Source organism: Vigna unguiculata, chromosome 11 (genome assembly GCF_004118075.2).
Source record: "Vigna unguiculata cultivar IT97K-499-35 chromosome 11, ASM411807v1, whole genome shotgun sequence".
Classification (NCBI taxonomy): Eukaryota; Viridiplantae; Streptophyta; class Magnoliopsida; order Fabales; family Fabaceae; genus Vigna; species Vigna unguiculata.
Window position 1 is genome coordinate 30405575 of NC_040289.1, and position 23005 is coordinate 30428579.

The 23005-nt window shown below is 31.9% G+C and overlaps 3 protein-coding genes and 1 non-coding gene across 4 annotated transcripts; 3 read left to right on the forward strand and 1 right to left on the reverse strand.

The window, feature by feature from the left end:
- Window positions 1–1684: 1684 nt before the first annotated feature.
- On the forward strand, window positions 1685–4997 carry LOC114168418 (expansin-B3). Its single transcript, XM_028053215.1, has 4 exons — window positions 1685–1983; window positions 2537–2837; window positions 3259–3388; window positions 4396–4997. The coding sequence occupies exons 1-4, from the start codon at window positions 1800–1802 to the stop codon at window positions 4588–4590; spliced, it is 810 nt and encodes a 269-aa protein (XP_027909016.1). The 5' UTR covers window positions 1685–1799; the 3' UTR covers window positions 4591–4997.
- Window positions 4998–11669: 6672 nt separating this feature from the next.
- On the reverse strand, window positions 11670–11751 carry TRNAS-GCU. Its single transcript has one exon. It is a non-coding gene; the product is annotated as a tRNA-Ser (tRNA).
- A 3836-nt stretch (window positions 11752–15587) lies between these two features.
- Window positions 15588–16925, forward strand: LOC114170718 (expansin-A16). The gene is made up of 3 exons (XM_028056262.1): window positions 15588–15728; window positions 15823–16141; window positions 16279–16925. Exons 1-3 carry the CDS (start codon window positions 15596–15598, stop codon window positions 16589–16591), a joined length of 765 nt encoding a protein of 254 aa, XP_027912063.1. The 5' UTR covers window positions 15588–15595; the 3' UTR covers window positions 16592–16925.
- Window positions 16926–17231: 306 nt separating this feature from the next.
- Window positions 17232–19599, forward strand: LOC114170717 (lanC-like protein GCL2). Its single transcript, XM_028056260.1, has 6 exons — window positions 17232–17557; window positions 17647–17825; window positions 17896–18007; window positions 18414–18530; window positions 18640–18957; window positions 19046–19599. Exons 1-6 carry the CDS (start codon window positions 17378–17380, stop codon window positions 19382–19384), a joined length of 1245 nt encoding a protein of 414 aa, XP_027912061.1. The 5' UTR covers window positions 17232–17377; the 3' UTR covers window positions 19385–19599.
- Window positions 19600–23005: the final 3406 nt, after the last annotated feature.

The window sequence follows — 23005 nt, forward strand, 5'->3', positions numbered from 1 at the left end:
ACTCAATTATCTATCTGGTAACTATTGGACTTTTTGAGAAATATATAATTTATAATTAGATAATGTTGGAAAATATTTTTCAATGTGAATGCATCGCAATTAAATATATATTTATAATTTTACCAACCCCTCTGTTTATGATTTTAATACAGAAACGTTTTAAATGAACGGAGTCTTTTACATGCAGAAGAAAACGACATGTTCACACATTTTTTGTCAACAAAAACACCTCAAAGTTCACACGGAGAGAAGATGAGAGTTAGAACAACAGGGACTACTGCCAAATTTGGCCCCCTCTGAAATATCATTCAAAACACATTCATCAAATCATAAATTCAGATAGTATATAACAAATTTAATGTTTTATAATAATTTTCTTATCAAAACTCTACTCTTTTTATTTATGTAGGTTCGCTCAACATAAATGTTTCTTTAACACTGTCTTTAGGTACCATAACAAACAAATGAAAACCTTAAATTCTAGACATTGACACGACTCCAGTGATGTTGATGAAAAACACCTTCTATATATTACAATACACTTAAAATAACCCATATCTCTTAAAAAGTAAAGATTATTTATATATCTATTTTTTTTCTTTCTAATCCACCACATGCTTTTCCTCCGGAATAAAATGCTGGTGATGGAGAAGTTCCAAATAATAAGAAAATACTTCAAATATACTAATTGAATATAATAATATTATATCAGCGTCTAATTGAAAAATATTATAGAAAATTAAACTCCGCTTCTCTTTAGTTCTCAATTTAGGGGTTTGTGTTTATATATATATATATATATATATATATATATATATATATATATATATATATATATATATATATATATATATATATATCCCAAAATCTCATATCATTTGGGATTTGGGAGATAAAGTAAAATAACATTTATATACATATTCTTCTTTTAATCTAATTTTATCTAATTTATTTATTTTACTATTTAAATAATTATTTTTTAATTATAAATTACCTACAAAATAAATAAAAATTATTTACAATAAAATTATAAAATATTCTTATTTTTAATTTTATAATAATAATAATAATTTTAATATTTTATTGTCATAAAAAATTGAACACAAATGTAATTTCACTACTTATGTATAAAACAACATAATACAACAAATTTATTAATCTATTATCCCAACTCTTACTTTATTTAATTGATAAAATGTTGAATCCGTTAAACATGTCAGTCACCTCGATTAATGTCACTAAAAATAACTATGAATAAAATAAATAAATATTTTAATTTTATCTTTATAAAAAAAAATTATTCAATTCATTTTAGTTATACTAAGATTTTATGTAAAATAATTTTATAAAACAAAACATCAGTAATTTGTTTAATTGTAAAAAAACCAAAATAAATTACAAAATTTATAAAATCTTTAACTAGAAGGTGACTCATTTTAATTATTTACCGTTTTAAAAACTGACACTAATCTGTTTCTTAGTTTTCAGGGTGATATGACTAATAGACCCTTGTGCCTTCTACCCGCGCAAATGCGGAATTAACGCCTTAACTACCGGTGGGACCCACCTCAAGTCCTTAGTGGCACCCTTTCGTAAATAACACCAAATGAATGGACCACATCGTAAACACGGTTATGCCTGTTGTACTATAAGAAACCCAAACTCATTTTAACTGTCTAACTAAACTAAACCCACAGACACTCACTCACTCTGCCGCCACCACACTGTCGGCTACGCCCCCAAGTCCCACTCTTTCTTCCAACATCTTCGGCGTGCCACCCATTTTTCTTCCTCCTACAATGCAGCTCCACCACCGTGCCTCCACCGCGGCAAAAAGCCTAGCCTGCTTCAGCTTCGCCTTGAAACTCGTGCTGTTGTACGCGGCCGAGGGACAGTCTCAGCACCAGCACCGCGGTCCCGACCTACATTGGTACTCCGGAACCGCCACCTGGTACGGCGACCCCGAAGGAGACGGCAGCACCGGTAACTTACCTTCACAAGATCTCTTCTTTCCACATTTCACTCGTTAAACTACGCACAAAAACACTCCACTCGCCGAGTTAACTCAGTGAATACAAAAGCAGAGACATAAAGACAAAATTTAGATTGTGTTTTTGGTGTTGAATTCTAATCTATTTAGGTGAAATCTTAATTTTAACTAGAAAGTTGCAAAATTTAGATATATCTTTGTTGAGATTTGATACAAGTACAACAATTTAGTCTTTTCATCTTTTTTCTTTATGTCAATCCCGATTCTCTAGTTTATCTGAGTGTTTTGCTTTCAATGTCGTTCTTAATTAAACTTTAAGTTTCAGTTTGGGAATTTGCAGCATTACTTGTTTACATAGAAAACTTTTAATTCTGACTGAGAAACAGTCAAAACATAATTGTTTAAACCTCTATGGCAGTTTTGGTAGAAGTTTTTGTGAAAAAGCTTAAAGATTTTGGTTATATGGTGTGAGTGTTGTGTTGGGTTAATGATGAGTGAGTAGTGTTGGTGTTGAGTGGAGGCTGATTGGGTGAATGATGTGTGAAGGTGGGGCATGTGGGTATGGTTCGATGGTGGATGTGAAGCCATTTAGGGCGCGAGTGGGAGCAGTGGGGCCCTTGCTGTTCATGAATGGTGAAGGGTGTGGTGCCTGCTACAAGGTCAGGTGTTTGGACAAGAGCATATGTTCGAGACGAGCAGTGACAGTCATAATCACCGACGAGTGCCCGGGTTGCCCCTCCGACCAAACACACTTCGATCTCAGTGGTGCTGCCTTTGGTCGCATGGCCATTGCTGGCGAGAACGGTCCTCTCAGAGACCGTGGTCAAATCCCTGTCATTTACCGAAGGTATGCATTATGCTTTACAAACATTAAATTTCACATGTGAAGAATTTTAGTGATTTACAGCTATATATGTGTGTGAAAAATAAGTGTGAATGTGAACATGGTTCAGTTGATTATATTACTTTATTTGGGGCAGAGGGACCTTGTTATGTGGCATGGACTCTTTGACTGTGACTGGGACCGTTTTTTCCTTCTTTTGTTTGGAGTGAAGATTTGACTTTTTTTACTGTTTTTCTAACTTATAATATTAACCCAGCTTCCCCTTAGAGGAAAAAAGGTTACTCTCTGTTTGCACTTCCCTGTTTGTTTCTATATATCAGGATGCTACATTATCTGCATCTGAGTGAAGTGCCCTTTTGTTTTTCTGGATTCATCAAGGGAAAGGCTCATTTTAAATATCAATTTCTGATTGTGTTATTTGCAGAACACCGTGTAAATATCCAGGAAGAAAAATTGCTTTTCATGTTAACGAAGGCTCAACGCCATTTTGGCTATCACTTCTGGTTGAGTTTGAGGATGCAGAGGGAGATATTGGCTCCATGCATATACGAGAAGTATGCATCTTTCCACTGATAACTTTTTTTGCTCTATCTATGTTTCTCATGCATTATTTATATGTGAGTAAGTTGTAGAAAGAAAGAGTAAAGAATAGGAGAACAAAAAAAAAAAATAATGCACGAGAGAAGAATCTTAAAGTTCTGGTCTCAGAGAATCAGATGCCGTTACAGCTAATGGCCTGTAGTGTGGTAGGGCGAAATCTATTGTTAATATATGGTTTTATGGCTAGAGAGCACACTTAGTTTATTTTTACCAATAATAAAGTGCAACGGGAGGGTAACAATCTATTGTTAATATATTTACCAACAAGAGATTGCATCTTTGGAACCCTGGTTCTTGAAAAGTGTTACAGATTGGACCAAAAGTAACTGCCCAAAGGTGAAATAAAGCATTATGGTCATTCATGTTTCTTTTTTTTACTGTCTAGTCTCCCTTGTGCAGAGTTTGACAATTCCAAATTTTGGGGACGTGTCTCCTTACCACACGTGCCTCAACACTACCATCTTTTTGCACTTTAGGAGTAATAGGTTTTTGCCAAAGCTTGCAATTGGTAGAACATCTTCTCTCCTATTAAATATATTATCACTGCCTTATTCCTCATTTGCATAATGGTGCCCATTGGCACCATCTAATTGTGGTGCTTTTTCTGTATTTTCTGAACTCAAAGCATGTGACATGGGACCAATGTAAACAGTAACATTCCTCATTTCTCCTCCCTCTATGAAATCAGAAACTAAACAGTGAAGTGTTGCTTTGATCTCTATTTGTGAACAAATCATTATATAGTGCTTATACTGTAATTCCTCTCATAGTAAGTAGGTGTCAAAAGTTAGGCTTTTAACTTTATTCTTAATTATTTGGTGACAGGAATTTCACATCAACTAAAGATAAAATGAATTTACACTATAAATGAATGCAAACATTATCTTACAAGTCGATTTTGTAAGAGATTGAATTAGACTTAAAATTCACTTCTTAATCGTTGTATTGTGACATTTGATAGGCAGGATCTACAGAATGGCTGCAGATGAATCACCTCTGGGGTGCAAATTGGTGCATTATTGGGGGACCTTTAAGGGGGCCATTCTCAGTGAAATTGAGCTCTTCCTCTGGTAGAAGCCTCTCTGCAAGAGATGTTATTCCAGGCAACTGGGTTTCAAAGGCAACTTACACTTCTCGTCTAAATTTCTACCCTTAGTCACAAGCCTTTTGGTGCAACTAATGAGTACATTTGAACTAGTTAAAAGTTGGTGATGTCCCATAACTCAAAAGTAGTCTCCATGAGCCTCCAACCCTCTTTTTCTTCCCTTTGTTTGCTATATAGACATTAGTTTCTCTCCTTTTTTGATAAGAAAAGTAGCCATTTGGAGTGCACAAGGGCATCCAATGGTGCTTATGCTTTCTTATTTTTTTTTTCTTTGCATATTGATTTTGTATACCTACTTTTGTGGTGTGTTGTAACAGTTGGTAGTAAATGTATGTAATGTGGCCATCTCCAAATTGGAGAGAGAGCGTGTAGTTTTGTAATTCCTTATGGGGTTTCAATGTGTGTAGTGGTCCCATTGTGTTTTAATGGACATTTATTATTGAATGTTTTAACTTTGATGTCATTGTCTCGTGATAAACTCTACTTTGTGGGTCCTCGTGAGGGTTAGTTTCTTTTTGTGAGCCCTCATTGCATTAATTAATTTCCTTTTAGACCTAAAGAAAAGTGGAAGATCGTTAAAACACATGTGTTTCCTTACCATTTTACCGTTTTAAGACTTCGGTTGAAGGTGTTATCATTTCTCAGACTAACTCATACTCACCTTTCCGATATTCATCACTACATAAAATAATGTGACTAACGTACTTTTAACACTTTTTTTTTCTTACTATTTTTTATCATAGTCCTTCTCTCTTTTATGATCACAAGCATTTCCTAATTACTACATGGTCATTCAAATGTTGATGTATGATGTAACGTCCCAATTAAATAGTTAAAGCCCATTAACTAAAACGTCACATACATAATATCTAGAGGGTACGAAGGTTTGGAAAAAAATGAAATACTCCGTACCCCAACATATCCATAAAACATAAAAGAGGTCCCACACGGCCTAAAACAAAAACACTAGAGAACTACTAGTACGAGTCTTATACAAGTAAGAAAACATAGCAAAAATACAATCTTCAGCGGTGGGCCCCATAATGGGCCCAATGCCCGTCTAGTCCATCAAGCGGTACCATCTCTCTCACCATTACCACTGCCAGATGTTCTCTTATATGCTCACATCAATAGGATTGATGATCATCGCAATAAGAGAAGAGCCACATACAAGACAATCCAAACAAGCAAACAAGGTAAGCTAGTGCAAAGAGACCTCATATCACAATAGTCAACATGCAAATATTAGAGTCAAACATGGATAGCAGACATTCACACGTAGATTACCAAAATCATTTAAAACCCCCAAGACCTGACTATCCGAATACGCATAATGAGGCACCACCACGTGGCAGTGGAATTATGTCCTAGCAGTGAGGCATTACCGCGAGGCCTTCGCGGAATTATACCCTTACAAGATGCACCACCACGTGACCTACGTGGAATTACGTCCTGGCCCTTAGGCACCACCACGACCCCCCGTGGAATTACGTCCTTTCGTCGAGGCACCACCATGAAACTCCCCTTAAGAGGGTCTATGGAATTACGTCCAACAGATGAGGCGCCACCAAGACCTCTAACTACAAGAGTCATGGAATTATACCCTACCCATACTTTGTACGTGTTCCACCCACCAAATCAAGAATTTGCTCATCACATTAATATCAGGTATAATCGACAAGTCATATAACTCATGCTTTTCAAATCATACCCAATAAAGCAACATACCATTCCCGTCTCGAACTCACATATAAATTATGGCATCATCTCGTACCCTCCTAGTAGAGCATGTAGATCAGACAAGCAAGTCACACACGATGGATCATCCAACAATTGCACCCAAAATTGCCCGCAGCCTCGCTCAGGCTAACAAGTTTCGCTCAGGCGAGGGAGACCCTCTCGCTCAGGCGAGAGCGCGATAGGGAAACCATGGTTCTGCGATGTCTCGCCCAGGCGAGCCCCATCTCGCCCAAGCGAGACTGCACCTCGCTCAAAAGGAAACCAGGTCGCCTGAGCGACCGCTCGCACAAAAAATGCTTGGGCGAGCCCCTGTTAGTCTCGCCTAGGCGAGGCATGCTCGCTTGGGCGAGAAAACCAGTGCCCGCCGCTGCTCATTCACACAACAAACATGCAAACACCACACCCAAAGACCACAATGACATTCTTAACCAAAACACAGCAGCTTACAGTCCACAAATCATACAACAATCTTTAAGCAAGCCAAAAACGAATTTAGACCCACAGAACCTAGCTTCCCTTACCTGGAAGTAGCTAGAGGAAGGGTTCGACTCCAACAGCGAGGACGCGACAACTCCCGGGACAAACGAACAGACTGGAACAGAATAGCGAAGCGAGCTTTTAGAGTGGTTCACCACGAAATTCCAACTAGAAACCCTAGCATACAAATGGCAAAGGAATGAGGAAGCGTAGGATACTTACACGAATCAAGGAGACGAGGTTGAGCTCACAAGATCGGGATCGGGGTTAAACCCTAGCAGAGCTTCTGGTTGCGAAAGGAGGGTTTGACGGCTGCGTAAAATCTGAAGAGTGAAGTGGGAAAGAAGTGTGAGGGTAGACTTAGGGTCTCCTTTTTCCTTATTGGGTCGACCCTAAGGCTCAATCGTTTGGGGCAGCCCTTAAATTAAAGGTAAGGAATAAAGTGGGTCTTACATATGAAAAGGTTGATACATAAGTTTAGTCAATAAATAATATGGATATCATCATTCAAATAAAAAAAATGTGTCTATGAGTAAATAATTTTCTTGTTAGTGCAGATGGGGTAAAATGTCTATAATTACATTTTTTTTTGAATAATTAGTTCATAAAAATGTAACTAGTAAAATGATTCCAATAGAATCATGTAAAAATTCATTTTCTATCTTCTAAAACCAAGGTAGTGTCTTTAACAAAGCAAAAACGCAACTCTCACCCACCCTTACGGTTTCCTCTTCAAAAACCTCCATTTCCTCCTCTTGTGAACTCACTCAAATCTTCTCTTTTTCTTAAAAGGTAGATGTCTTCTCAATCATCGCAGAACCTCTGAATCTGATTGAAGAAAACTTTCATTCGAGTAAGTCGAAAATTTTATTCTACTTCGATGTCCAATCTATTTTTGGCTTTGCAAGCGATCCTTATTGGGTTGCATGTGCTCCTAGAGTCTTTGTTTTCACTCTTTGTTAATCGGTAGTCCTTTCGGTTTGATCTACTTTTTTTTACATTGTCTCTAGGTTGAGTTCGAGCTTTCGTGATTCAAAAGATTTGCGATTGTCGTTGATTTGTTGTGAGACTATTCTTATGGTGAGGGAAGCTAACTTAACTAGTTTCCTATGGAAATTCGTTTTGTCATGTTAAAATGGTTGATGAGTTATATTTTGAATTTTGAAATTGCATGTTTAGTTTACTTGAAGAGTTGATTTTCACTAAAATTAGGTTGAATGTGAAATCTATTAAATTGGGTGTTTAAGATGTTAAATTGATAAGTTAATTGTGTATCATTTAGGAATTTGTGCATAATCATGGTTAATGTGTATTGAGTTTTTGAAAATCTTAAAATTGATTGATGAGTTGTTAAGAATGCTTCTGGGATATTTGAATTGGGTAATATGACACTGGTTGAACTAAGGAACACGAAATTTATGATCATTAGAATGTTTTAATATTGATAATTGGCTCAAAGAGTGTCAAATTACATAATTCAAACTCAAAATACGAAGTCTATGTTTCTGATATTGTTGAGCATCATTGTAGTGCCTTCGGGCACCACTTAGACAGTGACCACTGACTTAGGGGCATCGAAAGCCACTTTTGGATTGTAGGACACACTCAAATTAGTGGATTTCGGGGTTTATAGAACCGAGTGCCATCTTATTTTTTTTGGTCTACATCATCTTGGCAAAAGTGGGTTTCCTGTTTTGTAATTGTTAGATTGAGCTAAAATTTTGACAACAGGTCTTAAACACATGAATTGTTACTTTAACCGATGGGATCTTTGATTAGAGGTCTACAGTTAGAATAGTCTCTTATGTTTGTCTTATTTTAGGTTTCCCTTTTAAGAATATAATTTTTTATTTGTGATTTTGGTTTGACTTGGAATACAAAAAAGTATATGGTTGTTTATAGAATTGTTGATGGATTAATTGATGAATATGCATATATGTATAATGATGTATGAAACTGAGATAATGATGATGGACTTTTTAATGGATATGTGCATGTATGGAAATATATGATGATTGTAATTGATGACAAACATGATATTACTTAATATGGATAAATACAAATATGTATGATTGTTTGGTATTTGGAATTTGATGATGAATCATGTTTGTGGATGAAAGTATGAGTTTAGCGTAATTTCATGAATCTTGTAAAGAGATTCTATGATAGTGTTCTTTTAGTGTATGCATTGATATGAGGAGACATTTATATAAGGAGACATTACTGGAGGTTTATTTTGATACTTTAATACCCATTCAAGACTTATGTTGTGTAGAAAGGATTATGTGGTGAGAGGGGCAGAAGGTCCTGCCATTAAGAATGACCATAGGGTCGGTGACGGATCTTGACCAATAATTATGGGGAAGCCAAATTAATATATTCAAAATTTTGAAGTTGTATTTGATATAAACACCATTTTATATACGCTCTCCTAATTTCATCATTTTTACTTATTGGATATTCTCATTATGTTTTCCTATATAATATTGTTCCAAAGAATTAATATCAAACTCATCATCACCTATAATTTTTTTAACTTTGAAAAATGACTCTTCCAATTGAACAATTAAATTATAAGTACGATATTATGGTTTGTGTAAAGAATTTGAATTTGTTTTCATTTTCATCTTCATGAGTTGTTTTCCTTTTTTTTTTTAAATAAATATAAGTTCTTTTACTCTTCATTAATTGACTTATTTTTTTAAGTTTGAAATTCAAAAATAGTTTATCATAATGTAATGAAAAATTCAAAGATATACCTAATAAAAGAAAACTCTAATAATCAAGTCACAATTGAAAACTCGTTATGAAAAAACACATAATACATTATTTTTTCTTCTATCTTAATAAAAAGTGAACATACAAAGGCTCGTGAGATAAAAAAAATAATGCTAATTATAATAAACTAATAATTCACTAGCAAGTGAAATAAAAAAAGAGTTTTTTTCTTCAAAAAGTGAAGAGAACATAAGAAATGATAGTAAAAATATTAAGTTTGTCTTTAACTTTTTTTTTTCTTCAAAAACAAAAAGAAAGAAAATAGGTGACACTGAGAAATGAGTATACTATATGAAAAATTCAAGAGACAATGTAAAAAAAATTAGAAAAAAAAACTTAACAGATATTTTTATTCTTTATTGTATTTGATTTTATATTTTAATATTTATTAATATTAAACATTGTGCTTCATAAGATGCAAGCTTAATTATATTTTAAATGTTACTTGCTCATTGCTTAATTGTCGTCACATGTCATCTTATTATTTTATTATTTTAAAATTTTATAATAGAATTTATAATTTTTATAATTATTTGATTTAATATATTTATAATTTAATAATTTTTATATTTTAATTCAAAATGATATAATTATAAAATTATGATTTTATAAAATATAAAATTATGATATATTTTTTATTTTTATTCAAATAATAAAATTATAGTTTATTAATCATACAATTTTGAATTAAAATAATAAAAATATATAAGTATACATTTATAAATTTATAAAATTAAAAAAATCATAAATTATAAAATTATAAATTACAAAATTTTAAAATAATAAAATAATAAAATGATATAGGTGACAAGTAAGCAAAGTGACATGGAAAGATAATAATTATGTCAACTCCTTAAGAACTATATCATCCCATAAAAAAAGTTAACATCAAATACTTAAATAGTACTCAATGGATCACAAAAATTTATCACGACTCAATAGAAAGTTCTCAGATTTATCAGGAACCTAAAACATAATTAAGCCAAAAAAAATAAAAAATACATAATCTAATTTTTATTAATTTTTAATATATGCATTTAATTTAAAATTTTATAAAAATATTAAAAATTCAATATATAAATTTCAAAAAATTACAAAAATTGGGGGGCCATGGCCCCCTTGTCCTATAAAAGCTCTGTCATTACCTATGGTTCATATGACGGTTAAATGGACTAACCTTGTATGTATTAGTTCAAGTGGAGCAGCTCAAGTCAAGCAATATTCTTTTTTTTATCACAAGTACAAAAATCACTAAGAATCATACATCAATGTCGAGATCTAGATAATTAAGTCTAGAAAGTCTATAATTGTATGCTTAATTAGTATTTTTATGAATGTTTGAAATATGCTATTTTATGATGTAGTCATTTTACTATTATATATATATATATATATATATTTATAAATTAACTTACCCTCTCTTGTGTTTGTGTTTTATGTATTTGTCATTATTTTTTTTGTAATGATCATCTTTACCGATGTGAGAAAATGAGAAAATATATGTAGTTTTATCTTAGAAGAAAGATGTTCGGTCAACTCTATATATACAGAATCATAGGAATTAGATTTAACTTCTATATTTGAAAGTGATTGTAGTTATGTGTTTGTCTCTAATTACTTATGAATTATTAACTATATAAAATTATATTTTATAATACACTATTAAATAAGATATTAAAATAATATAAATTATTACATAAAATCACCTATAATGAATGCTGAAATTATTACATGAAATCACCGGTATTTAGAACCTATGCATCCAACTTCTCTATATGAAAAATTAAGAAAAGCAAAATTGAAAAAAATGAACTTTCTGTTTGACAAATTTAAATAATGGAATCCTTCATATGCAGTGTGATGGATACAACAAACTTCAATAAAAACTATGAGTTATATATCTTATAGAACATGCAATATAATTTTGTTCGCGATAATTTAATTTTACCTAACTTTTTGATGATTTTTGTATTTAACATTGTACAATATTAAAAATAGTTATTTACTTTTTTCAAAATGTTTATTGAGTAAATCAAATTAGTCTTTAAATTTAATAAATTGATTCTTGAAACTATAAATTCTTAAACATCATTCTGTATTATAAAATGAACCAAAAGTAACAGAAATTAAAACGACGTCGCCTGAGAGATTCGAACTCTCGCGGGGAAACCCCATGTACTTAGCAGGCACACGCCTTAACCACTCGGCCAAAGCGACTTTGATATTCTATTGAACTTTAAAACCAAATGTTTTGATATAATAATCGTCTCTATAAGTAAATATTTCAACTCAAATTCGGTTTTAACTAAAATTGATTTTACAAAATAAAAGTACAAGATATAATTTGGTGATAGTTAAGAATGAAATTACCTCATCAGTTACATGTATACATATACCACGTATATATTCAATTTAGTTAATAGAAATAACATTTGTTAATGATATCCTATTATTAATAAAATATTATTTATTAAAAAAATATTAATAGGTCTGCGTTTGTAAATACTATAAATAATGGCCAAGTTTTTTTAATAGAAAAATTAAAAATAATGTAAATTCAAGATTCAAATTTGAAAATTTTAATTATTTTGACGACGTCACTTGTAAGTATGAAATAAATCGATGCTTTTCAAGATGAATAATTTTAATGATGCGGTAAATCAAAATATCAATAGCAAATTCTTAGATATATATTTTCACACCTTTTTGTTTTTAATAAGCTCTTTTTTCACTAATACAAAAGTAGAAAAATAATTAATAATGAGTTATTATGCTGAATACTCCACTTCTCATAACAAGTGGTGCAGGGTAATAAACAACAAATTTATATGAACTTATAATTAATATAATATCTCATGATTAGTAAATACTTAGACTTATTGTATTTTTTCAAACTTTTTTTTTCAACTCCAAACTTATTTGTTCCTTTCTTTTTCAACAATAAATTCTCCTCTTGAAACTCACATTCCATGTTTTTCAATTTGAAATTCATAACTCTGATCATTTTTTTGTTGTTGGTGTTTTGTTGTTGTCACTTCTCATCGTTGCAACTACTCCCTTATAGTTATGATTTGTGTTTGTCTCATAGTCTAAAAGTGACCTTTCAAAATCTTTTTTTAAACAGAGAAAAAATAAAATCCAAAGAAACATCAACATAACTTACTGTATCAAATATGTGTATATTAATGACTTCTAGCTCAATGTACAATCATAATATGTTATAGGGAACATATACATGCAGGAACAGGTTCATTTTATTTTGTATTATATATTCGGACACATTTGTGATAAGCAAGAATTGGTTTCTTTTCTTTTGTATTATTCACAGATGTATTTGCGTATGTTAATGCAAACTTTGGATTTAATCCATTACACTAACCATTGCATCATGTGTTATATTTCATAATTTTTGTTTTTGTTAAACGAATTTAGTGTGATTCTATTATTTTGTGAGTTTGGATATACACAAACCCACTATATGTTATAAAGTTTTTTTTTATTTTTTTATTTTTTTAACAATTATACTTAGTTGATTGTGTGATGATTGGGATGTCACTCCATTATTCCAAGTGATCTTGAGAGAGAAGTTTGTTGGTCTTTGCAAATGTTAGTTGAAATCATTGTTTTTTTTAACCTTTGAAGATTAGTAGGAGCCACACACTATGATAAAGAATGATTGGTGAAGGTACTCATTCACCAAGTTGAATAATCATCCACTATATTAATTTAAGAAATAACCTCCAATTTTATTTTATTTTTTATCGAAATGATTTAGATTTCTGACTTTTTCCTTAAAGAATTACATTGATTCTCTTTTTAAGTTCTATAATTATTTTTTTAGGTTAAATATATTTTTAATATATAAATTTAAATGTAAAATTAAAACTTATTTATGTCTCAAACTGATAATAAATTTATATAATCTTTTAGTCCAATGATATAATTTTTTAATGGTATTTCAGGAATGTATGTGCCAACTTTTGAGTTATAGTGTATTAAACAATATAAATAACCCAAATATTAGTCCAAAATATATTTGGACATGTCAAAAAATTTAATATAATTGAGTTAAAAATAATATATTTGTTTATTTTTAAAATTTGAAAATAAAAATATATCAAAATTTAAGATAAAATAAATTTCAATTTTTTGTTAAATATTAGAAATTAAAAATACATTTAACCTATTTTTTCATACCCTCCTCCATATTTTATCATTATCCTAGTTATTTGACTAAAGATCATATTATTTTGACATTAAAATTTTTTTACATCAATTTGATATTTACTATTTTACTTTTCAATTTCTTTCTTTCTTTACATATATAATTTTTTTTAATAACTATTTTACCTTTAAAGTTGTTAAGTGACTATTCTAATATAAAATATTAATTTACTATCAAGGTGTTATTCTATAAAATATATCAAAGTGAATACTAACAAAAATTGTGTGTAATCTATAAAATAAATATATCAAAGTATGAGTATTATTTACTCAAACATTCTTATTTCCTTTCCAGAAGCTAAAAAACTAACTGAGAATTTAAGTTCTATACAAATTTATCTTCTCATAATTAACAAACAATTATATCATCACTTCATCATATTATATTATATTATATATTTTCATACCATGAAAAGATGTTAGAAAGAAAAAGAGAATAAAGCATAAATGAACTAACCAAATCCTTAAAACACTGGATGTCTGAGAAACAAAATAATTAATAAAGCAGTGAACAAAGAGTAGTAGAAGAGCTTTCGTGTTTTGTGTGTCTGCCACCAACACAAACCCTAAAACCCTTTCTGTATGAATGAACCACATCCAGTTGCACCCTCCAAACCACCCTTTTGGACTCTCCACTGCGTTCTTGCCTAAAAAGAATAGACAAGACAAAAGCACCAAAAGTAAACAAAAGAAAAAAAACTTCCTCGGAATGTGCAACAAATTACCATATTTTTCGGCTTCTTTCATGTCCCCATCATTTGGAAATTAATCATCTTTTCTCAAATTTGTCTATGCTTAGGGCTTTGTTTGATTTTCGGTTGGGGAGTCTCAAACTTTTAATTGCTTTCAGTTTGCTTCAACTGTGAAATTTATTCATTCTTTTTACTTCACAAATTACAAATTCAACGTATATCACGTGCGAAAAAACCTAAAATAAGAGTTCACTATGTAAAAGAAAAATATTTTCAACTTGTGGTTAGACTCACTTCAAATTAGTAGGTTATTATATGGACTTATTTAAAAGTATTTTATTTTTTTAATTTATTTTATATATTTATTATATTATAATAAATTATTAATTTGAGTAATGTAATCAAATGTTAATTTATTTTTTTATTTCATCAAATATTATTATAAAGAAAATAATTAGAAACTAAAATATATATAATTTAGATAAATAAATAAATTAAATATTTAAACTATTATTTAATAACATTTAATATTTTAAAAATCAAATTACCGATATAAATAATTATGATAGAAAAACTTATAAAAATATAATAAAAATTAATAAATGTTCCTACTGCACTCATAATATCACATAGTTTGAAAGTCGATATTTAAGGTAGTTTAAATATTTTTTCATCTTTACATTTTTTAGGTATTTTTTAAAAATAAAACCATAATGAAGTTGACGCTAAAGAGAACAATACAGGTGATGATTTATTTTCAATCGTATAAAGTTAAGTTTGATCCGAGAAAAGATTTTGGAAAATTGGATCCAAGTTTGATCCATTTTCACATCTCACGTTTAGAGATGTACGTTAGAAGGGCTCAAAACTATTTATTTCAAAAATATTAAATTCATTACCTTTGATTCATATTTTGAAATGTAAGTGTGCATTTCAGTTTTTTGGAAAAACCATTTTGAACTTTTACCGGAGCCATATCTCCATCTTTAGCAAGGAGATCAGATAATAATCATTTGCATTAGAAAAGAAACCTCCTTTTACTATTTGTTTAGCCCTTTCTTAGCCCCACATACGACAAAAGCATAATACACATATAAGAATTTGAATTTAAAGTTTTAATCAGTTTCTAAGCTCAATTTTCTCAAATGGGTGCTCTTCAGTCTACACTTCTCTACTTGATTTTACTACACTCATGCAAGATTTTCGCTTACAAGGACCAAGAATGGAAGAAAGCCACTGCAACATATGCCAAAGACTCAGAGGGGTCTCTTGTCACCGGTACTACTTCTCTTTCTCCTTGGTTCTTCTTACATAGTCTCAGGATGAAAACAGCATCATGGTTTTGACAATGTGGTTGTTCTATGTGTTGCAGAAGGAGCTTGCGGTTATGGAGATCTCCACAAGGAAAGTTATGGAAAACGCAGTGCTGGCTTAAGCACCATGTTGTTCAGCAGAGGGAGCACATGTGGGGCCTGCTATGAAATCAGATGTGTTGATCACATCTTGTGGTGCGTGATGGGAAGCCCTTCTGTAGTTGTTACTGTAACAGATTTCTGTGCTCCAAATTACGGTCTTTCAGTTGATTATGGTGGCTGGTGCAATTTTCCAAGGGAACATTTTGAGATGTCGAAGCCTGCATTTGCTGAAATTGCCAAGAATAGAGCTGATATAGTGCCGGTTCAGTATAGAAGGTAACCAAAATTAGAGTTTCAATGATAAAGATTGAATTTTGTTTTAGGATCTCTCTTTTCAGACCAAAATATTTGGTTCAAAGTAGAGAGACTTAAAACACATTTGACTCCATTGTTAATATTTAAGTTTGTTGCAGAGTAAAGTGTGAAAGAAGTGGTGGCATGAGATTCACAATGAGTGGGGGTTCTCACTTCTATCAGGTGCTGATTTCCAATGTTGGTATGGATGGTGAAGTGATTGCTGTGAAAGTGAAGGGGTCTAGAACAGGGTGGATACCAATGGCTAGAAACTGGGGACAAAACTGGCATTGCAATGTCAACTTTCAAAACCAGCCTCTGTCGTTTGAGGTAACAATCAGCAGTGGAAAAACACTCACATCTTACAATGTAGCACCTGCAAAGTGGATGTTCGGACAGACATTTGAAGGAAAACAGTTTCAGAATGAGTAGATTCAAGAGTCTAGATAGGATAAGTTTTGGGGAGGCTTGAATTTTTAGCTTTAGAAGAAGCTGTAATTGTAAACTGTGATTAGTGAAATCACCTGTCAAAGACCACAAGCTTAATTTGTATATACATATATGTTTGCTCATGATTCATGATCAAACACTCGTTCAAGCCTATGGTGGAAATGATATAAAGGAAAAAAATTTCCCAAAGGGTAACCTATGATTCCTTTGCTAAAGAATCAGTTGATCAAAAGTTCAGTAATTGAGGGAACAAGCATGTAATTAGAAAGTGATGTCATGTGTAAGTATTCAGATGAAAAACTCATTTTCTTTCCCATCTTGTGATTTATTTTAGTAGCTTGAGCCTTTCTTTTATTCAAAGAACCAAATCATTGTGTTCATGGTTTGAAGTCACTGCTCTCAGGACAAGAAATTTCAGCAGTTTCAACTACTAATTCATGGAATTTTCCCAATATCAAAACAAGATCATGGAAGAAATTTGCATCTGAATGCTCCAAATCTTTGACAAAACAATCTTAAGAGTAGAAAGATCTTCGTTACAAGAGAAAGAATAATTTTAATTTATTTTTTACCCGATAAACATTCATTAGAAGCCACGCAGACATAGATAGAGACGAGGTGTAAGCGTAATAGCTCGACACATCAAAATACACGAGCACCGAAACAGTGACGCTTTCTAAAAATAAGCATCAGCACCGTTCTTCTCTTCATTTGCTTCTTTCATTCTTCTATTTGGATTTCTAGAATCTTCTCTTCAGACCTGAAACAATGGCGGTTCGGTTCTTCCAGAACCCGATGCCCGAATTCGTACCCGAAGCGACGCCGTCTACTCCGCAGGAACAAGAAGAAGCGCTTACAGTGGGGGACTCACTCACGAAGCTAGTAGCCATGCCCCACGCGCCACTCTCGGAGCGTCTCAAACGCGCCGCTCTAGACCTCAAAGAAACCGTACCAAACGAATCCTACCCTCAATTCCTTCTCTTTCTTGTTTTTGACCCGCGCTTCTCTGCTCTGACGCGTGTGTGGTTTGGTGCCAGATAGTGATAGAAACGTGGGGAGTGTCTGGGAAAAAAGATGGAGACTTTAGTCTCTACTGCGGCGTTCTGGGCACGGCTTTTCTACTCTTGAAGTCTTACGAAGTGACACGCAACGGGAACGATCTTTCTCTTTGCTCTCAGATTGTGAAGGCTTGTGATGCAGCTTCCGTTCGTTCCAGGTTCTCTCTGTTTCAATTTTACTTTCATGTTTAAGTGTAATGGTTTACCCTTTGAATGAATGGGTGACAGGGACGTGACCTTTATTTGTGGGCGTGCTGGCGTGTGCTCTCTCGGGGCCGTCGCTGCAAAACACGCCGGAGATGATGAGTCCTTGAAGTACTACTTGGCTCAGTTCGAAAAGGTGATCTTTTCATCACTTTTAAGTACGTGTTTGAATTAGGATTTGTAAAGTTTGATCACGGATGAAATTGATATAGCTTCAAATTGATTTTGAAGTGAAGTGGTTTACGTTAGGATTTTGTTTTGTTTTTTCGTCTACAAGCAAATTTAGTGTAAATATTTTTATCCAATGTTCAAATATCCATAGTTGTTTCAGCTAGTTTTGAATGAACAGGCTATGATTTGAATTTACCGTCCATAATCTTGTGTTTGGCTAGAGGCTAGAACTCTGCCATCGAAAATGGTTCTGTCTCACTTATTTATTCTAGTTGTTTTGAAGTTATTGTTATAGTGATACATTAACTGTTTGAGATCAAAATATATGTGATGAATGCAGTGATAAGAATTAACAACCTTTTGGGGTGCAGATTAAGCTGTCAAAAGATCTTCCTGACGAGTTGTTATATGGGAGAGTTGGTTTTCTGTGGGCCTGTTTGTTCCTAAACAAGAACCTTGGTCAGGGGACAGTTTCTTCCAGTTATACAGTGGGTTTGGTCTCAACTATTGCTATCATTTTTCAGTCTGTTGTGTGCTGAATTGGTGAGAGGACTCAATGAGTACATTGGGGTTGTTTTTGTTTTTCAAAAATTTCAGGCTATGGTTGTTGATGAAGTTATCAAAAGTGGAAGGAGGTTGGGTAGGAAGGGAAGTTGCCCATTGATGTATGAATGGTATGGGGAGAAGTATTGGGGTGCTGCACATGGATTGGCTGGGATTATGCATGTGCTGATGGATATGGAGTTGAAGCCAGATGAAGTTGAGGACGTTAAGGGAACTCTGAAATACATGATAAGCAATCGTTTTCCCAGTGGAAACTATCCTGCTAGTGAAGATGATAGGAAGAGCGATGTTCTTGTGCATTGGTGTCATGGGGCTCCAGGGATAGCCCTTACACTTGCCAAAGCAGCTAAGGTTATAGTTAGATAAGTTGAACTCACTTGTTAACATCTTTATAATCGTTTAGGGAGTTGGAAAAGTTATATATTTCTGAAATCCACAGGTTTTTGGAGATAAAGAATTCTTGGATGCAGCAATGGAAGCAGGAGAGGTGGTTTGGAATCGTGGTCTGCTGAAGAAAGTTGGGATATGCCATGGTATAAGTGGGAATGCATATGTGTTTCTGTCACTGTACCAACTTACAGGGAATGTGAAGCATCTGTACAGAGCCAAGGCTTTTGCTTGCTTTTTGCTTGACAGAGCTCATAAGCTGATATCTGAAGGTGAAATGCATGGAGGTGATAGACCATATTCATTGTTTGAAGGGAAAGGAGGCATGGCTTATCTTTTCTTGGATATGATCGATCCTTCCCTGGCTAAATTTCCAGCGTATGAACTCTGAGAATCTGCACAGTTTCAAAATGAGGCCTTTTGTTATGTGTAGTGGTATAAGTTTGAATGAAGTCTCATTATCCTTTGAAATAAATGACGTTAGGTTCTTAAGAAACAACTATGATTTGGCAACCATGGGTTTCAACATTTACAATTAGTACGTGAAGCTGAGACAGGTCAAAAATTACTCAGTTCTTGTTTATGAATTACTGTCAACTTTTTTTATATAGTTTAATTCGTAATATTTTCCTAATTACATTGAGTGAGAAAATATTATAATATTAGTAGTAAGGGTAGTTCTAATGGAAAAAGGTGTAAATGTAGGATAAGTTTGTTATTACTGATTAAATTGACCACTTTTCTTAATTTTGAAATCAGTAATTGAGAGTGATAAATATAAACGGAATAACATAAAATTTAGAGTCTACAATCAAATGAAAAAGAGAAAAAGAGACTATAAAAAGAGGCAAACAGGCTACAGTGTCATTCAAAGGGTGCATAACTGGTTTTGGTAGGGCAAACAATGGTAAAGGAGTGAAATGGATAAGATGGGAGAAACTTATTAGAAGAAAAGAAAAAAATTGCTATAGGAAAGCAAAATAGTGGCTCGTGTCTCTGAGAAACTTGCATGGCTTTAATTTAGCAATCCTTGGGATGGTGACAAAGATCCTCAACGCTAAACACTTTATTGTAGTGGATTCAAGTGTAACGTGAGTAATTAATTATGCTTATTTACCAATTAAACAAAGAGTTAACTAAGGAATGGAAGGCTTTAAAATAACAAAGAAATTAATTATGCTTATTTACCAAATCGACTACTCTATGCCTTAATTTTTCAATATTTTTTCTACATCAAAATTTACAATTTTTAAAATCAACTTTTCACGTGCATATATTTGAACATGCATGTATCTAATATATATATATATATATATATATATATATATATATATATATATATATATATATATATATATATATATATATATAAAACTAGTCCTTTCTATTATTTTGACACGTGTCCAAACCTTGGATTTTTTTCATCATCTAACCGGTAGTGTTTGATGGTGAAGGGTCTTTAATGATTTGATAGACGTTTGCTAACAGATTTGAAAATCCTTCTTCTTTAAGGCAATCTGTTTAGTAACATCTTCTCCAAGTAGCAATTTGTTTTGAACATTTGCTTTGAAGCTCAGTTTTTTCTTTTGTTCTAACTTTTCTTCTTCTTCTTCTTCTTGAATCCTTCTACTTTCTTTTTCTTCATACGAAATTAAATTTTATTTTCTTTTTGTTCTTCATGCAAAAACAGAATGTTTGCTTCGTCGGTCAAGGTTAGTTTTGTTGTACTTTTTCCTTCTTCTTCTTCTTCTTCGTGGAACCTTCTTTTTTCTTCTTCTTCATACGAAATTTTTTTTTTTGCTTCATGTGTTTATTGTTCTTCATGCATAGTTGTTTTTCATGAAAGGTTTAATTTTTTTCATGTTTTTTGTGTTAAAGATTTGAAAATCCTTCTTCTCTAAGACAATCTGTTCAGTAACATTTTCTCTAAGCAGCAATCTATTTTGAACGTTTGCTTTGAAGGTTAGTTTTTGCTTTTTTTCTTCCTTTTCTTCTTCTTCTTCTTCTTGAATCCTTCTACTTTCTTCTTCTTCATACGAAGTTAAATTTTATTTTCTTCCTGTTTATTGTTCTTCATGCAAAACAGAATGTTTGCTCCGTCAAGGTTAGTTTTTGTTGTACTTTTTTTTCCTTTTTTTTCTTCTTTTTCTTCTTTTCTTCTTCTTCTCCGTAGACCCTTCTTTTTCTTTCTTCTTCTTCATGCAGATTGCTTCTTGTTTTTATTGTTCTTCATGAAAGGTTTGATTTTTTTCATGTTTTTTTGTGTTAAAGATGGTTTGGTATGGGATAGTACATTTTTTCTTCTTTTTTCTGCTCTCCTATCATAACAAATTGTCATTTTTATCCAACCTTTTTCAATATTGGGTTTCATTTTTTTCTAGGGTTGAAGGTTATTTTGTCTTTTTCCTTATCCTTTTTCAAATGTAGAGGTGATAGTTCTTGGCGCGAGTACTTTGATACTTTAGTTTGAAATGTAGGTTTTTGATGGTTCTTTGGTTTGGTAATATGTTGTTTTTTTTCTTTTAATTTTTTAAAGTTTCATTCTTTAATATTTTTCTTCTTTGGTTTGGTTTGGTTTGGTATTGTGTTGTTGTTAAAGGGCAACATTTACGCATTTGTTTTTCTTGGTAAGTCTATTTCTTCATTTTAATATGTTATGTTGTTGATATACTATGTTATTGATATACGGTAAGTTTAGGATTTGTTTATTCTGTAAAGTTGATTTTATATAAGAAGTTGTTCTTTACATTTTAGGTTTTTGTTACTTTTTTTTTGTTCTTTTTCCCTTACACTTTCAGGAGATAAGCTTTTGGGATTTTGGTTTCATCCGTCTGGTATTGTTCATTATCTTTTACTTTTTTTTTGCTTATGTTTTTCATAAGTTTTTTTTTCATTTTCCTCTATTGTTGTTTTCTTTTTTGTATTTCTCAATTTTTTGTTCTTATTGTTGATGAATGATTATTCGTACCATTTTGTTGTTAAAAGATAAGTTTATTATGTTGATGAATTATTGTTAGTACCATTTTGTTGTTAAAAGATAAGTTTATTACTTATTTTTGATTTGTGGAGATGATTTATTTTAATATGTTATTTTGTACCTTTTAGGCTTTTCTGGTAACATGTTCTTTCATTCCTCTATTAGCAAGTAAGATTTAGTGTTTTATTACTTTTTTGTTGTATGGAGTTTACTTATTTTTAATTTATTTTTACTTTTTATTCTTTTCATTTTAATTTTTTATGTATGTTGGGAATAGAACATTTTTACCCACATGTTGTATGTGTTTGATCATGATCCCAATGGTCATATTGGATTCTACTGGGGTGTTGCAAATGATGGTTCAGTAGTTGTGCTAAATCATTTGCACCATTTCCAATTGGTATGTAAATGTGGTTTATCTTTATCTTTGCTAGATCTGATTTTGTAATTTAGCATTGGGAAAAGTTATAATTTATGAAAGATTCTCTAATGTCAAAACGTTGATTCTAAATCACCATTGAGATTACATTTCTTTTTTGTGTGTGAAAGTAATACAACTATAATGCATAACTTTGGTTGGATTTGCAGGGCGTATGTTTCATAGTGAACATGGTGTGATAAACTTTAAACATCCAATGAGAAAGATTTTAGTTTCATAACAAATTGTCTACAATATTAAACATGACTATGGTGAATTCATTCTAATATGAATAACAAGAGATTTTATATTTTATTACATGTGTATTTGTTGTCATTGTATGTTGTTAATGTTTATTCACAAAATGAAGTGAAGCTTTAGAAACGTAGTTTGTGTACAAGTGCATATTTGCTACCATGAATATTCACAATTAGTATGTAAAACCAATTGATTATTTATCTCTTTTCTTTATTGGTATAATGTTCACAGTTTGTTTATTTTTTTATGTATTAGGAGATGTATTCTGATAAGTATTAGCATGTCTTTACATTTTGATATGTATCATATTGCACAAAATATATACGTTTAACTCTAACAATAACAAAAAAAAAATACAA

What these genes read in the sequence shown, in the direction of transcription:
- LOC114168418 (XM_028053215.1), top strand. Translation starts at nt 1,800, where the DNA reads ATGCAGCTCCACCACCGTGCCTCCACCGCGGCAAAAAGCCTAGCCTGC. An exon ending in ATCCCTGTCATTTACCGAAG is followed by an intron (nt 2,838 to 3,258) that starts GTATGCATTATG and finishes TGTTATTTGCAG; the next exon opens with AACACCGTGTAAATATCCAG. An exon ending in GCTCCATGCATATACGAGAA is followed by an intron (nt 3,389 to 4,395) that starts GTATGCATCTTT and finishes GACATTTGATAG; the next exon opens with GCAGGATCTACAGAATGGCT.
- LOC114170718 (XM_028056262.1), top strand. Translation starts at nt 15,596, where the DNA reads ATGGGTGCTCTTCAGTCTACACTTCTCTACTTGATTTTACTACACTCA. An exon ending in AGAGGGGTCTCTTGTCACCG is followed by an intron (nt 15,729 to 15,822) that starts GTACTACTTCTC and finishes TATGTGTTGCAG; the next exon opens with AAGGAGCTTGCGGTTATGGA. An exon ending in GTGCCGGTTCAGTATAGAAG is followed by an intron (nt 16,142 to 16,278) that starts GTAACCAAAATT and finishes AGTTTGTTGCAG; the next exon opens with AGTAAAGTGTGAAAGAAGTG.
- LOC114170717 (XM_028056260.1), top strand. Translation starts at nt 17,378, where the DNA reads ATGGCGGTTCGGTTCTTCCAGAACCCGATGCCCGAATTCGTACCCGAA. An exon ending in GCAGCTTCCGTTCGTTCCAG is followed by an intron (nt 17,826 to 17,895) that starts GTTCTCTCTGTT and finishes AATGGGTGACAG; the next exon opens with GGACGTGACCTTTATTTGTG. An exon ending in CACTTGCCAAAGCAGCTAAG is followed by an intron (nt 18,958 to 19,045) that starts GTTATAGTTAGA and finishes TGAAATCCACAG; the next exon opens with GTTTTTGGAGATAAAGAATT.